Below are 13,677 nucleotides of genomic sequence, written 5' to 3'. Positions count from 1 at the left end.
TTATTTTATTTTATTTTTGGCTGCGTTGGGTCTTAGTTGCAGCACACAGGATCTTCGTTGAGGCATGTGGAATCTTTTGTAGTGGCATGCGGGCTTCTCTCTAGTTGTGGCATGTGGGTTTTCTCTTCTGTAGGTGTGGCGTGCAGGCTCCAAGGTGCGTGGGCTCTGTAGTTGTGGCACGTGGGTTCCAGAGCACGTGGGCTCTCTAGTTGAGGCACGTGAGCTCAGTAGTTGTGGCGCGCGGGCTTAGTTGCCCCGTGGCATGTGGGATCTTACTTCCCTGACCAGGGATCGAACCTGCATCCCGTGCATTGGAAGGCGGATTCTTTACCACTGGACCACCAGGGAAGTCCCTGGAGTGTATTTTTGATAGCTGTTGTAATGTCTTTTTTGAGTAATTCAGGCATCTCTTGTCATTTCTGTGTCTGTTTCAGGGTCCAGAGTGCTAACCATTATACATGGGGCCTGTGTCTGTTTCTATTGATTGTATTTTCTCCTGTTATTGGTCATATTTTTCTGCCTTTTTGCATGCCTGGTTTTTTTTTTTTTTTTTTACATGCCAGACATTGTGAATTTTAGCTTGTTGGGTGCTAGATTTTACTATATTCTTTTACATGGTGTTTGGGTTTGTTCTGGTGCTTGATTAAGGTACTTGGAATCGGATTGATCTTTTCAAGACCTGCCTTTCAGGTTTATTAGGCTTGGTCCAGAACAATCTTTAGTCTAGGGTTAATTTATCCCCCCTAAGGCAACACCTTTCTGAGGATTCTTCCTCTGTGTCACGAGGGCACTTTGGCTGGTGAAACATAAACTATTTCTATCCGCAAATATAGCCATCCTGGCCTCCCTGAACTCTTAGAACTTTTCCTCCCTATCCTGTGCCCTGGAAACTGCTTCCAGGTAGTAAGGTGGGACAATCACAGGGCTTGCCTTGCTTTTGTTCCCCTTCTTTCAGAGAAATTAGAGTCTTTTGCTGGTTGTTTCTCAAAGTCTAAACAAATCACGATTTCATATAATTTCTCCAGCTTCCTAGTTATTTAAGGCAAGAGGGTAAATTCAGTTCTTGTTACTCTTGGCCGAAAGAGGTAGTGCCCTAACCAGGTTTTGATTTCATGAAGGACACATTCCTACCCTATTCTAGGGATTCCTGAGGCACTTGATCAAATTCAGTATAAAATTTGGAAAGGAGAGGCATGTGTCACTCTTTGTAGACACAGAACCCTCCTCTGTATGTTTTAGGTTTGGCCAGGTTATTAAAGATAATGAACCTACAATTAGGGAGTGCAGTTAGCATCAAAAGGGAGAGCCCCTTATTGTGGCAGCTAAGTGTTGATTAAGAAAACAGAGTGGAGTAGAAGAGGACTTCTTAAATCTTCCCATCAGAGTGAAGCCTCTGAAGACTTGCATCAACAGACATTGCCAGGCAGGCCAGAAGGGCACAAGCAGAGGCCTTTGCTGGAACAACTCCAGGCTAAAAACTCCAGTATCCGCAGTGGTATTTGGGAATGTTCTTTGTGGGAGAATACTATGGACTTTGAACTACTGATTTGTCTGTGAATAGTAGGTATTTTGGGGAGTGAGGGAGCAGGGGAGAGGGTGGTTGTTTCTCAAAGTTTCCTTCCAAGGACATGAAACTTATAAATGTTGAAAGTATTGTCAGCTCCTGGGCTGTCTAACAGAGTATCGCTTCCCAACCTCTCCCTCAGGTTTCAAGGGCAGAAGTCAGAAAAGTAGGATATTCATGAAGAGTTGTCCCTGTAGTGTCATAGATCTTACCAGTATTGGCATTTTTGTTAGTTTTTTTTTTTTTTAAAGTAAATTGTTTCTCAACTAAAATATTTCTTGGTTTAAGAAGTACTATTACTTGTCTGAGTTTCTCTTGGGAAGTTGGCTACCAAAGTCATTGCAGGTTTGTCCTTTGTGCATAGAAGATAAGGAATGGTGTGTGCTATCACTTCCTCTTCTGAGGTCGGGGTGGACATCGCGATCTATCACATCCCTCCTGCCCCTGGATTCAGGACTCAGCTTCAGAATCCTTTCTGCCATAGCACTTCGGGCATCCACTACTAGTTAGTCTGAGTTGCCACTCAGAATGAAACTTATTTGTCCTCTCTGTTTTAAATAGTACAAAGCTGGTTTGAAATATCAGCCTCTGGGACTTCCCTGGGGGTCCAGTGCCTAAGACTCCACGCTTCCACTGTAGGGGGCATGGGTTCAGTCCCTGGTCAGGAAACTAAGATCCTGCATGCTGCGTGGCACAGCTAAAATAAAATAAAATTAAAATGTCAACTTCCCTCACATTAGGGGGTTCCCAACTTGTATTCTGCAAGCTCCTCTATATAATTTATCCACTATCCATAATGACTTTCTACCCCTAATTGAATCCAAAAGGCCTCCAACAAAAAGTAATTTGTCATCAAAACAACCAGAAAACATTTATTGAGTGCCACTGGGCCAGAGGTTTGTTCCAAACACTATCATGGGCTTAATCTCCCTAAAGCCCTGAAGACAGATATTATTTTCCTATTTTATTGATGAGGAAACTGAGGCTCAGAGAGTTTAAGTGACTTGCCTAAGGTCACACAGATATCTAGCAGTAGAGCTAGGACTTAGATTGGGACTTTATCATCATCCTTGAATACCATCTGCCTGTTTTCCTATTTCCTTTTTTTCTTTCACCCCTCTTGGCTTTGGAGAGGAGCGGCTGGCCCTTTGGGTGTTCTGCCAGTAAGAAGGTGCCATAACTTCCGTGAGCAGGTTGACAAGCCTGTCACTGGGAGGGTTTTTCTTTTTCTACTGGAGACACTTTGCTTTTTCTTTTCTTGGTTACTTCCAGATTTGGAGCCATTCTGAATGATAAAAGTCCAGCTAGTCTAAAGAAAATTGAAAAATTACAGTAATTTCTTTTTACTTTAGATTAATTTGGCAGGAAATTATATAATGCTGTGATTATTTTATTTAACTGAAACAGGTAATTGTGAAGCCAGAGGAAAACTATGTTTAACAAATTAATCATTGGTAATTGATTATTCACTGGTATTTTTTTTTTTGGTTTTGTTTTTTATTAGAAGAATAATCATCACCAAAAATGAGTGATAAGCAGATTAATCCAGCATACATCCACAGATACACACACACACAGGTACATATATAATTATTTAATGAAGTAAAGAATTGTTTCAGCCACATCAACTTGAGATCCTCTTAATATTAAGTTTCTTGGGCATTGTGCCCTGACTGCTCTCAACAGGGCATAGTGTAGAATCCTCAGACCACCCAGGGCCTCAGGACCAGAGGTCAGGGGATGCGTATCTCTCTCTGGGGCAGGGCAGTCTGTCTGAGGCTGGATGTCAGGCTTTACTATGGGTCCGGGGAGGTGCTGTTGCCAGTCTAGAAGCCCGGAGAGGAGAGGGAGCAAGTGCCAGTTGTCACACCAGGCTTCTTATGCTTCTTCCCAGACCTCATACTAGAGAACAGAGGGGGACACGACCTCTGGAGGATTGGGCCTGCAGGAATAGAGCAAGTGGGGGTAATCCTCCCTCCTTCTCTTCCTCCTCCCCTTATTTCTTCCCTTTCATCATTCGAGCACCCTTTATAGGCCAGTTGCATGCTAGTTCCTGGGGAATGAGACCAGGTCCTTGCCCTTAGGGAGTTCTCGGTTTGGGGGAACTATCCAATGGCAGAGAGCAGTGGTGGTAGGGACACAGGTAACTGCAGGAGCCCCACAGTGTGTTCACAGGGGACCTTCTCCTCTGTGAGGGTGTGCAGTGTCCTGGTTCCTCAGGGTACAGAGGAGCTATTACCTGTTACTCTGGATTCTTTCTTTCTAAGTAGGGTGATCATATAATCTGTGGTGGAAACTAAGACACTTAAAAGTGAATGATGTCTTAAATATAATTTGAATTATACAATTTTTGAAATATTCATTGATGAACAAATTGCTTTTGTTATATTGGTGGATTAATAAAATAAAAAACTATTTTCAACAAATTTTGGGGAAAAAAACAACACAAATCTATGTATATCAAAGCAAAAGTTTATGTCTTTACACTGATTATCTGATCATTAAAAAAAATAACATAAGCAGAATTATTTTTCTTGGAACATATTCACATTTCCTAGCCATTTCTGTCCCAAAACAGGTCACTGGTGTTTTTCTGAAGAATGCATTGAAAGATATGTTATTAACTTTTTTCTCAAAGTTGCCTGTAATCTTCTTCAAAGTTGCATTTTATAGTTAATAAGTTTGAAATTGTTGATAATACTCTCTGAAGACCATATGTTTGTTAAATTTTAGCATTTTTTGTTGAGATGTAATTCATATAACATAATATCCATCATTTTAAAGTGTACAATTCAGTGTTTTTTAGTATGTTAACTATGTTGAACAATCATCACCACTATCTAATTTGCATCAACCCCAAAAGAAACCCTGTGCCAATTAGCAGTTAGTACCAATTTTGCCATCTCCCCAGCCTTTGGCAACCACTAATGTTATTTCGTACCTATGGATTTGCCTATCCTGGATATTTTATAAAAATAGAATCATACCATATGTGGTCTTTTGTGTCTGTCTACTTTCACTTAGCATAAGGTTCATCCATGTTGTAGCATTTAACAATACTTATTATTGTTAATATTCCATTGTATGGATACACCACATTTAGTTTATCCACTCCAGTTGATGGACATTTGGATTGTTTCTACATTTTGGCTATTATGAATAATGCTGCTGTGAACATTTGTGTATAAATTTTTACATGAATATATGTTTGCAGTTCTCCTAGGTATACACCTAGGAGTATAATTGCTGGGTCATATAGTAACTCTATATTGAACTTTTTGAGGAACTGCCACATGGTTTCCCACAGTGGCTGCACCATTTTACATCCCCACCAACAATGCATGAGGCTTCAGATTTCTCCACATCCTCATCAGCACTTGTTATTGTCTGTTATTTTTGTTATACCTAGTGTGTGAAGTGGGTAAAGTGATACATCATTGTGGTTTTGATTGGCATTTCCCTAATTCTGATGATGTTGAGCATCTTTTCATGTGCTCAACATCACGTCTTTTCTGGAGAAATGTCTGTTAACCTTTTGCCAATTTTGAAACTGGGTTATTTGTTGTTTTATTGTTTAGTTATGAGTCCTTTATATATTATGGATGCAAGACCCTTATCAGATGATTTGCAAATACTATCCGCATTCTGTGGGTTGTCTTTTCACTTTCTTAATAGTGTCTTTTGAAAGCATGAAAGTTTTTAATTTTGATGAATCCAGTTTATTTTTTTGTTCGATTGCTTGTGCATTTGGTGTCATATCTAAGAAATCATTGCCTAATCTAAGGTCATGCAGATTTTTCACCTATATTTCCTTCTAAGAGTTTTATACTTTTACCTCTTAATAATACTTTATTAAAAGGTGAAAATTCCAGGACATATGCAAAAAGATGTGATACCAGGACAAGCATATATTGAGGTTGTCCCTGGCAAACCAAGGATATATGGTCGCCCTACCTCTGATGGGCTGGGGGAGAGAGGCAGCTGGGTAAGGGTTGATCAAATTCATTTCTCTCCTTTACATTTATTCAAAGACCTGAAAGGACTCAACATTTCTTTGATGCCAAATGGGATCTAGACTGAGTTCCATGGGGGTACAGTGACTTTCTTTAATCTTTTATGTAATCTATAAAGAGATCTTCACCCCCAGGCTGGGCATCCTGAAAAAGGGGGTTACGTGGAAATGGAAGTGAGAACATGCCTAAAATCTACTTCAAATTTTTATTCAAAAATGGATACCCGGGCTTCCCTGGTGGCGCAGTGGTTGAGAATCTGCCTGCCAATGCAGGGGACACGGGTTCGAGCCCTGGTCTGGGAGGATCCCGCATGCTGCGGAGCGGCTGGGCCCGTGAGCCACAATTACTGAGCCTGCGCGTCTGGAGCCTGTGCTCCGCAACAAGGGAGGCCGCGATGGTGAGAGGCCTGCGCACCGCGATGAGGAGTGGTCCCCACTTGCCGCAACTAGAGGAAGCCCTCACACAGAAACGAAGACTCAGCACAGTCATATATAAATAAATAAATAAATAAAAGACCGTGAATTTCTTTAAAAAAAAAAAAATGGATACCCTAGCTCTTGAGAGTTAGTAACATTGCCTCTTTTCATGGTCCCTTCAGCCCTAGGGATTGGTGGCAGCTTGGGTTCATGTTACTGCCAATCTATGGGGTGCATTAGTGTACCCTGTTAGGCTCCTCAGCCTTCATCAACTTGATAATCAATTCCTTGTACCAAATTCTCTCATTTGAAATGTCTGGGGTGCTTTCTGTTTTCTTGACTGAACCTTGATTGATTCAGAGCTCTTCTCTATTTTCTTTTTGTCATAATCTTTAGGTGCTTAATGTTGCCCACTTCATTCCGTTATGGTAATCTACTTAGGGTTACTTCGCTATCCCTTCCTGGGTTTTCTGTATTTTATATACCCTGTCCTCTATCTTCTATCAAAACTTGCCACATCAATATTCCATTACATTGTTTTCCAAGAAAACAGCTAGCTATTTGACCTACAGCTGTGCCAAGGTGTTTGGCATGATAGTGGATTACTGTGTATCCTTCTCAGGAATATTTAAACTTTGCATAGAAATGTATGGCAATATGATGCTTTACTCAAAAGAAAGAGTCCCAATGTTAGAATTTTAGGCTTTTCCCTAGGAACTCCTAAAATTTCACCAAGTGTGTGGTGCTTACATTAAGTCGGTCCTTTCTGCTGAGAGACTATCATTTTCTCAAACGGACCAGAATTTGGGCAGCCAGAAATGAAACAAGATGGGCTCAGAGAGACCATAGATTGAAAACAGCAGGACATTTTCTGTTATTTGTTTTTCTGAAGTGGGCTTCCAAGCAAGGTCTGCTGATCAACAGAATAACTAAGTCCTGTTCTCTAGGGGTAAAATTGTACCATGGAGGAGGAATTTGGGTTAATGGCTCAGGAGAGGGCAGGGATGGTCAGATGGAGAAATGACAGGGCAGGCAATTGTGTTTGAGCTCCAAAGCAATCAGGTTCTAGTTCTTGTAAAGAACAAGGATAGAAACAGAGGAAGCAGAGGGGAAGCAGAAGCAAATGCGCAGCTTTGTGACTCCTCAACTGCTTCCAGACAGCCTGAGATAGGACTTGCTACAACCTGAGAACAACAGAAACTACTGTTTACCTGGGCAGGTGACAATGACCACACCCCTTTATATGAAGCCTTGGCTGCCTCCCTCCAGGATCAGCCTGCCCTTAAACAGTCATCCAGAAATTCCCCAGGGAAAGGAGTAATGTCAAATTGACCTACAGTGAGGGATTCTTCCAAAACCCGAAAAGCCATTACCCAAAATAGGCATCCAACATAGTCATTTATGACTTGCCATAAATACCAGCACTAGCAATATTATCTTCATATGAGGAGTTGACTTCATAGTGCTTTAGAAAGTTACAGCATTATAAATATCTACGAATATGTTATTTCATCTGCTTCATAATTTGTCTGCTCCAACAGAGTTCTGGCCAATTTTAGAAGTTTCCATGTAAATATATGAATATAGTGGTAACAAGATAATGAAAACAGAACAAAATGAGGTCAAGTATCACATTTCATCCACAAACATTATGATAGAATGAAATTGTTTAATGGGTGACTAAAGTAAATTGTTTGTGTGTGTGTGTGTGTGTGTGTGTGGTGGAAGTGGGGTGGGGGGAAATGATGTGTGTGTAGCCACCAGGCTAAAAGAGAGAAAGGATGCCTAAATAGGGAATGCAAGGAGCAGACATCTTTAGAACCTCTATTTTCCCCCCCACTGGTTAATGGTGTTCATCTTTAGAAATGATTTGGTGGTGACCTAACAGACTAGACTCAGCACATTTATGTACATACAAATTTAAACTGGCACTTTAACAGTAACAAAAAATGTTACTTTATAACACTCAGTGCCCTGTGACACATCTGGAAGTGTGCCATTAAAGGAAATTAGTTCTGAAATGGAGTTGGTTCCCATCTATTGTCACTAAAAGTCATTTAGGTGGAAGTGAACAGTGTGGGGTTGACTCTGTGAAGGTGTTAATTAAGGGAGCAAATAAAGAAATGGGTTAACAATTATTGCTCATGCCAGTTTCCTGAAAAAATATGCCTGGGGTCTGATCTGTGATTCTCTCTTCTTTCTTTGAGTTTGGAATCCTCTCCTGCTCCCAGTTACTTTTCCAGCTACTTGAGATTCTCTGGGGAACCTTATTGATGGCTTTGGTTCCCAGGTATGCTACAGGTTTGGAGCTGGCAGATTTCAGGTTGAGGAGTTTCAAGTTCAATACCCAGGAGACACATCGGAGGGTTCAGCTGCTGTTTGAATGTCCATGTTGTATAGGTAAATTGGTGACAGGGTAGATTAAAAAACCACTGCTTAGTGGTTTGCTGGCAACTGATTTCCTCCAGACTTCCTCTCAAAGGCTCAAAGTGAACTCAGTAATATTATTTCTAGGAAGGAGTGGAAGTTAAGGTGGTAAGAGTATTGATTTGAGACTAGGAGAGATGCCTAGGTCTGGAAAACTTGGTTCTTCCTCCTCCTGAGACTTCTGTTTATAAGGGCAGGAGATGTGGCTTTAGAGAGCAGGTATCTGCCATATAATCTGCTTTGGAAGTAAGCGGCAACAAAGGGGGAATGAAAAAAAATCTAATTTACCATTTAGTCTAAAAGTAAACAAAACTATACCTTATATCTCACCAATTCTTTAAGTTTATTTTTATTTTTTATTTTTTGTAATGTGGTAGCTCCAGGACCACTTTGGATAGTGAATACCAGTGACCAGCACCTTTTAAGTGCCTCCTGCCTGAGTGTTTGTTCTGTCTTGTCCTGGTTTCAGTGGAAACTCAGCAACCTCTGGGCCCTTTTACAAAGCATAATTGGGGGCTTACAAAGAAAGAAGATGGAGTTAAGAGCATTCACAAGTAAATTCACCCAACAACTGCTATAAGGGGTGTAGGTAAGCACACACCAGATATTCAGGAAGGTTTGAAGGATGAAGTGAGATGCAGTGAGCTTATTATAGAACCTGGTGGAGCTCAAGGAACAATTTCTGAGATAAACATCCTTATTCAAATGCCACAGACACACTGTTTCCCTCAACAGAGAGACTTGAGGCCCAGCAGTTTTTATGCTAGAGCAAAAGATCTGGGTCAGAATCAAAGTTTTAAAGACTTTTTATTGAAGAAGTTAAAAGATTCATTGGCCAGCAGCCAAGTGTAGTCTGATTTGTTTGCATTTCCTCTGGGAACTCACAGGCAAGCAAGGAACTGGCCAGCCACGACTGTGAGGGTTACTCACTCCCCTGTGGGCCTTTTCTCCCTGGGCATTTACAAGGTGGGGGAGAGAGCCAGGGGAACCCTTTCCTCACAAAGGCCCAGTTCAGCAGCCCAGTCAAGCTGCAGTTCTCTTCAGGGTAAAGAAGCCTGCAGTCTCCCCTCCCATCAACCCAGTGTTTATTAGTCCACAAGTGAGACCAACATCACTCAGAGGGTGAGAGGCAGTGAGGGGAGAGATGGGAGGCGACATGTCACCACTTCTCTCTACCAGTCATGGTCAGAGGACCTGCTCCAGGCTCAGAGGCATCAAGCATGCATGCTCATGGGCTGGTTTTCCTTGTTCAAGTTCTTGCAGGTGTTAAGTTTTGCCAAGAATCTTTCAAACAACCCTACTGTCCATAGTTAACTCAGAGAGCTTGGGGGAAATTTGTTGACAGAATTTAACTTTAAAAAAATGAAAAAAAAAACCCAACAAACCCAAAACTTGTTATGGTTTTGGGATTTAGAAAAGAAGGTGCTGGTATATCCACACGTGTGTATACACACACACACACACACAGAGCATGAAGATCCCTCTCTTTTTCTCAGGAATTTGATCATATTGGTAGAAAATTAGGCAAAAATGTAACAGGATATATGACTGCAAGAAGATGGAGGAGGAGTTGAGAGATTTAAAGAGGTGGGTCCCTGGTTCTCTGGGACCAATAAATCCTGACATGTGGCTGATGCCCCTTGCTGAGGAATTCATGACCTCTTCAATAGTCTGAACACCCAGGTAGGGGGTGGAACAGGAAAACTGGAGGTCCTACTTGTATAGATGTGCTAGGGCATGGGGTGAACAGACAGGGGACCCAAGGGTGAATGTGCCAAGGAGGATTCTGGGAAGGTAGTGGAGTAAGAAGCAACAGGAAATGTGTTTCCCCACCTAGAATAACAATCTCACTGGCAGAATTTGTCTTACATAACTATTTTGGAACTCTGGAGTTTATTGAATAAGGCTTGTCACTTCCAGGGGAAGACTTGGAAGGTTAATTTTGGTCAATTTCCGCTCTTAGCACAGTAGTAGCTACCCATTCCCTATCCCCAGCCACGTGGCAGGCAGCTGTGCGCACATCCCTGTAGCATCTTACGTACAGCTTGCAGGAACCAAGGTGGGCAAAAAGGACCCTGTCTTCCAAATATCGGGGATCTTGCTCTGATCACTGATTGCTCCTTCTGATCACAGAGGTGCAGGTGATCATTGTCGTACCTCCCACCATTGCTGTAAGTCCCTCATCTTCCAGCTGATGTGACTTCTAGGGGATTTAGAGAACTGGCACCTTCCCCTCTTCATATTTCTCTTTTTTCCTTTTTGGGAGCCAGGTATCAAAGACAAGGACATTCAAAATCACCTTCATATATGGGGAAAATTAGAAAGTGACTATGCATGCCCAGGGAAAAGTGCAAGGTCAGAAAGGACCTGAGAATACCTTAGGTTTATAGCTCAGGCTTGGCACAGAGACAGCCTATGACAATAAAACAACAACAACAACAAAAACAACAAAATCCAGCAAACTCTGGGAAAGGGGAAAACCTGATTTCCAAAGTTAACACATTATTAGATTCAAATGTCCAGTTTTCAACAAAAAATCATCATCCAAGGATCCTATATCTGGCTAAACTTTCCTTTAGAAGTGAGGGAGAAATTAAGACGTTCCCAGAAAAACAAAAGCTAAGGGAGTTTGTTACCACTAGACCGGCCCTGGAAGAAATGCTCAAGGGAGTCCTGCAGGGTGAAATTAAAAGACACTAGGCAGGACTTCCCTGGTGGCACAGTGGTTAAGAATATGCCTGCCAATGCAGGGGACACAGGTTCGAGCCCTGGACTGGGAAGATCCCACATGCTGCGGAGCACCTAAGCCCACGCGCCACAACTACTGAGCCTGCGCTCTAGAGCCCGCGAGCCGCAATTACTGAAGCCCATGTGCTTCAGTAAGCCCCTGTTGCTCTGCAACAAGAGAAGACACCGCAATGAGAAGCCCGTGCACCGCAATGAAGAGTAGCCCCCGCTCACTGCAACTAAAGAAAGCCCACACACAGCAACGAAGACCCAAGGCAGCCAAAAAAAAAAAAAAGACACTAGGCAGTAACTTGAAGCTGTATGAAGAAATAAAGATCTCAAAAGCAGTAAATACATGGGCAATTATAAAAGCTAATATTAATGTAACAATAATTTGTAACTCCGCTTTTTGTTTTCTACATGATTTAAGGACTAGTACATTTAAAAGAATTATTTGTTTATGTTTTGGGGGACACAATGCATAAAGATGTCATTTTATGACATCAACGACTGAAAGGGGTGGGGTCAGAGCTGTAAAGGAGCAGAGTTTTTGTATGTTATTGAAGTTAAACTGGTATAAATTCAAATTAGAGCATTATAACTTTAGGATGTCAAATGTAATCCTCAGGGTAACCACAAAGAAAATAGTTATACACAAAAGGAAATGAGAAAGAATTTTAACATTTCACTACAAAATATCAGCTAAACACAAAAGAAGAAAGAAATGCAGGAAATGAGGGACAAAAAGCTGTAAGGCATATAGAAAACAAGTAGCAAAAGGACAGAAGTAAGTCCCTCCTTATCAGTAACTACTTTAAATGTAAATAGATTAAACTCTCCAATCAAAAGACAGAGATTGGCAGAATGGATAAAAACACATGATCCAACTATATGCTGTTTACAAAAGACTCACTTCAGATCCAAAGACACAAATACGTTGAAAGTGAAAGGATGGAAAAAGATACTTCATGCAAATAGGAACCAAAACAGAGCAGGAGTGGCTATACTAATATCAGACAAAATAGATTTCAAATCCAAAAATGTTACAAGAGACAAAGAAGGACATTGTATATTGATAAAAGGTTCAATACAGCAAGAAGATATGACAATTATAAACATTTATGAACTTAATAGCAGACCATCAAAAGCCGTGAAGCAAAACCTGATAGAATCAAAGAGAGAAATAGATGGTTCTACAATACTATTTGGAGACTTCCGTACCCACTCTTCCTTACACTTAGCTGAATCCGCCCCTCTTCCCCCCATGCAGAGGCTGATGAGGCTTGTCTTCAACACAGAGGATGCTTGAGGCTCAACCTGGTTCAGCATAATGAGTCTTAGTCATGGGTGTCATCAGGATTTGTTTGCTCTGAATCTACAGTCATAGGGCAATTCCAATATTGAGAAATTATTGTTTATGATATTTGGTGGGGGAGGGGTGAGCCACTTTTATATTGCTAGTAAGGTGAGTTGGGGTTGGGAGGTGATAGCTAAAGGGTACCAGGTTTCTTTTTGAGGTGATGAAAATGTTGTAAAATTGACTGTGGGTATGGTTGCACAAAACTGTGAATATACCCAAAGCCACTGAATTCTACACTTTAAATAGGTGGATTGTATGTTACGTGAATTATATTTCAATAAAGCTATTTTTAAAAAGGTGAGTTCACAGACTTAGAGAATGAACTTATGGTTACCAGTGGGGAAGGGTGGGAGGGAGGGATAGACTGGGAGTTTGGGATTGACATTTACACACTGCTATATTTAAAATAAAATGCCTAAAAAAATAAATAAATAAAAATAAAAAGGTGAGTTCGCAACACCAAAGTGCATGGAATATCTTGGTGAAGATATGTATTAAAGATGATTCAAACAATGCGGGGGAAGGTTTTGAGAATTCCATAAAATGTCCCATTTGTTGGGGGAATGGCTTTATTAATATATTTTAAAATAATTCTGATAGTTTCCCATGATATTTGACTCAAATTGGTAATGACTTATTCATGACTTTGCATATTACCCTGTTATCTCTACAGAGATACATTACTGGAGTTGGACACGTTTCAGCTTGAAATGTATGTCTTAGTAAAAGATCAGTCCTAACATTGAATAGCAGTGGGCCCCTGCTAAGCTGGTGACTGGCTGACTACCTGGGCCCACATTGTGCAGTTCACTGGTCTTTGTGGTTTTTACCTTGCATTTTCTGGCTTAAAGCTTTTCCCTTCTGAAATCACGAATTTAGATCTACAGTCAAAAATCTTTTTTTTAAATTGAAGTGTAGTTGATTTACAGTATTGTGTTAGTTTCAGGTGTACAGCACAGTGATTCAGTTTTGTTTGTTTTGCAGATTATATTCCATTATAGGTTATTACAAGATATTGAATATAATTCCCTGTGGTATACAGTAAGTCCTTGTTCCTTATCTATTTTATGTATAGTAGTTTGTATCTGTCAAACCCATACCCCTAATTTGTCCCTTCCACCCTCCCTCTCCCCTTTGGTAACCATAAATTTGTTTTCTATGTCTGTGAGT

The 13,677-nt window shown here is 40.9% G+C and overlaps 1 protein-coding gene across 1 annotated transcript in view; it reads left to right on the top strand.

The window, feature by feature from the left end:
- AP4E1 (adaptor related protein complex 4 subunit epsilon 1) overlaps positions 1-13,523 on the top strand; it is a 97,584-nt gene extending 84,061 nt beyond the window's left edge. The window contains exon 20 of the mRNA XM_057542579.1: positions 13,492-13,523. Within this exon, the coding sequence (XP_057398562.1) occupies positions 13,492-13,508 (17 nt within the window). The 3' untranslated portion in view covers positions 13,509-13,523. The remainder of the gene's footprint in view (positions 1-13,491) is intronic.
- Positions 13,524-13,677: the final 154 nt, after the last annotated feature.

This window comes from Balaenoptera acutorostrata, chromosome 3, assembly GCF_949987535.1.
Source record: "Balaenoptera acutorostrata chromosome 3, mBalAcu1.1, whole genome shotgun sequence".
Classification (NCBI taxonomy): Eukaryota; Metazoa; Chordata; class Mammalia; order Artiodactyla; family Balaenopteridae; genus Balaenoptera; species Balaenoptera acutorostrata.
This window is presented reverse-complemented; position numbering and strand designations above follow the sequence as displayed.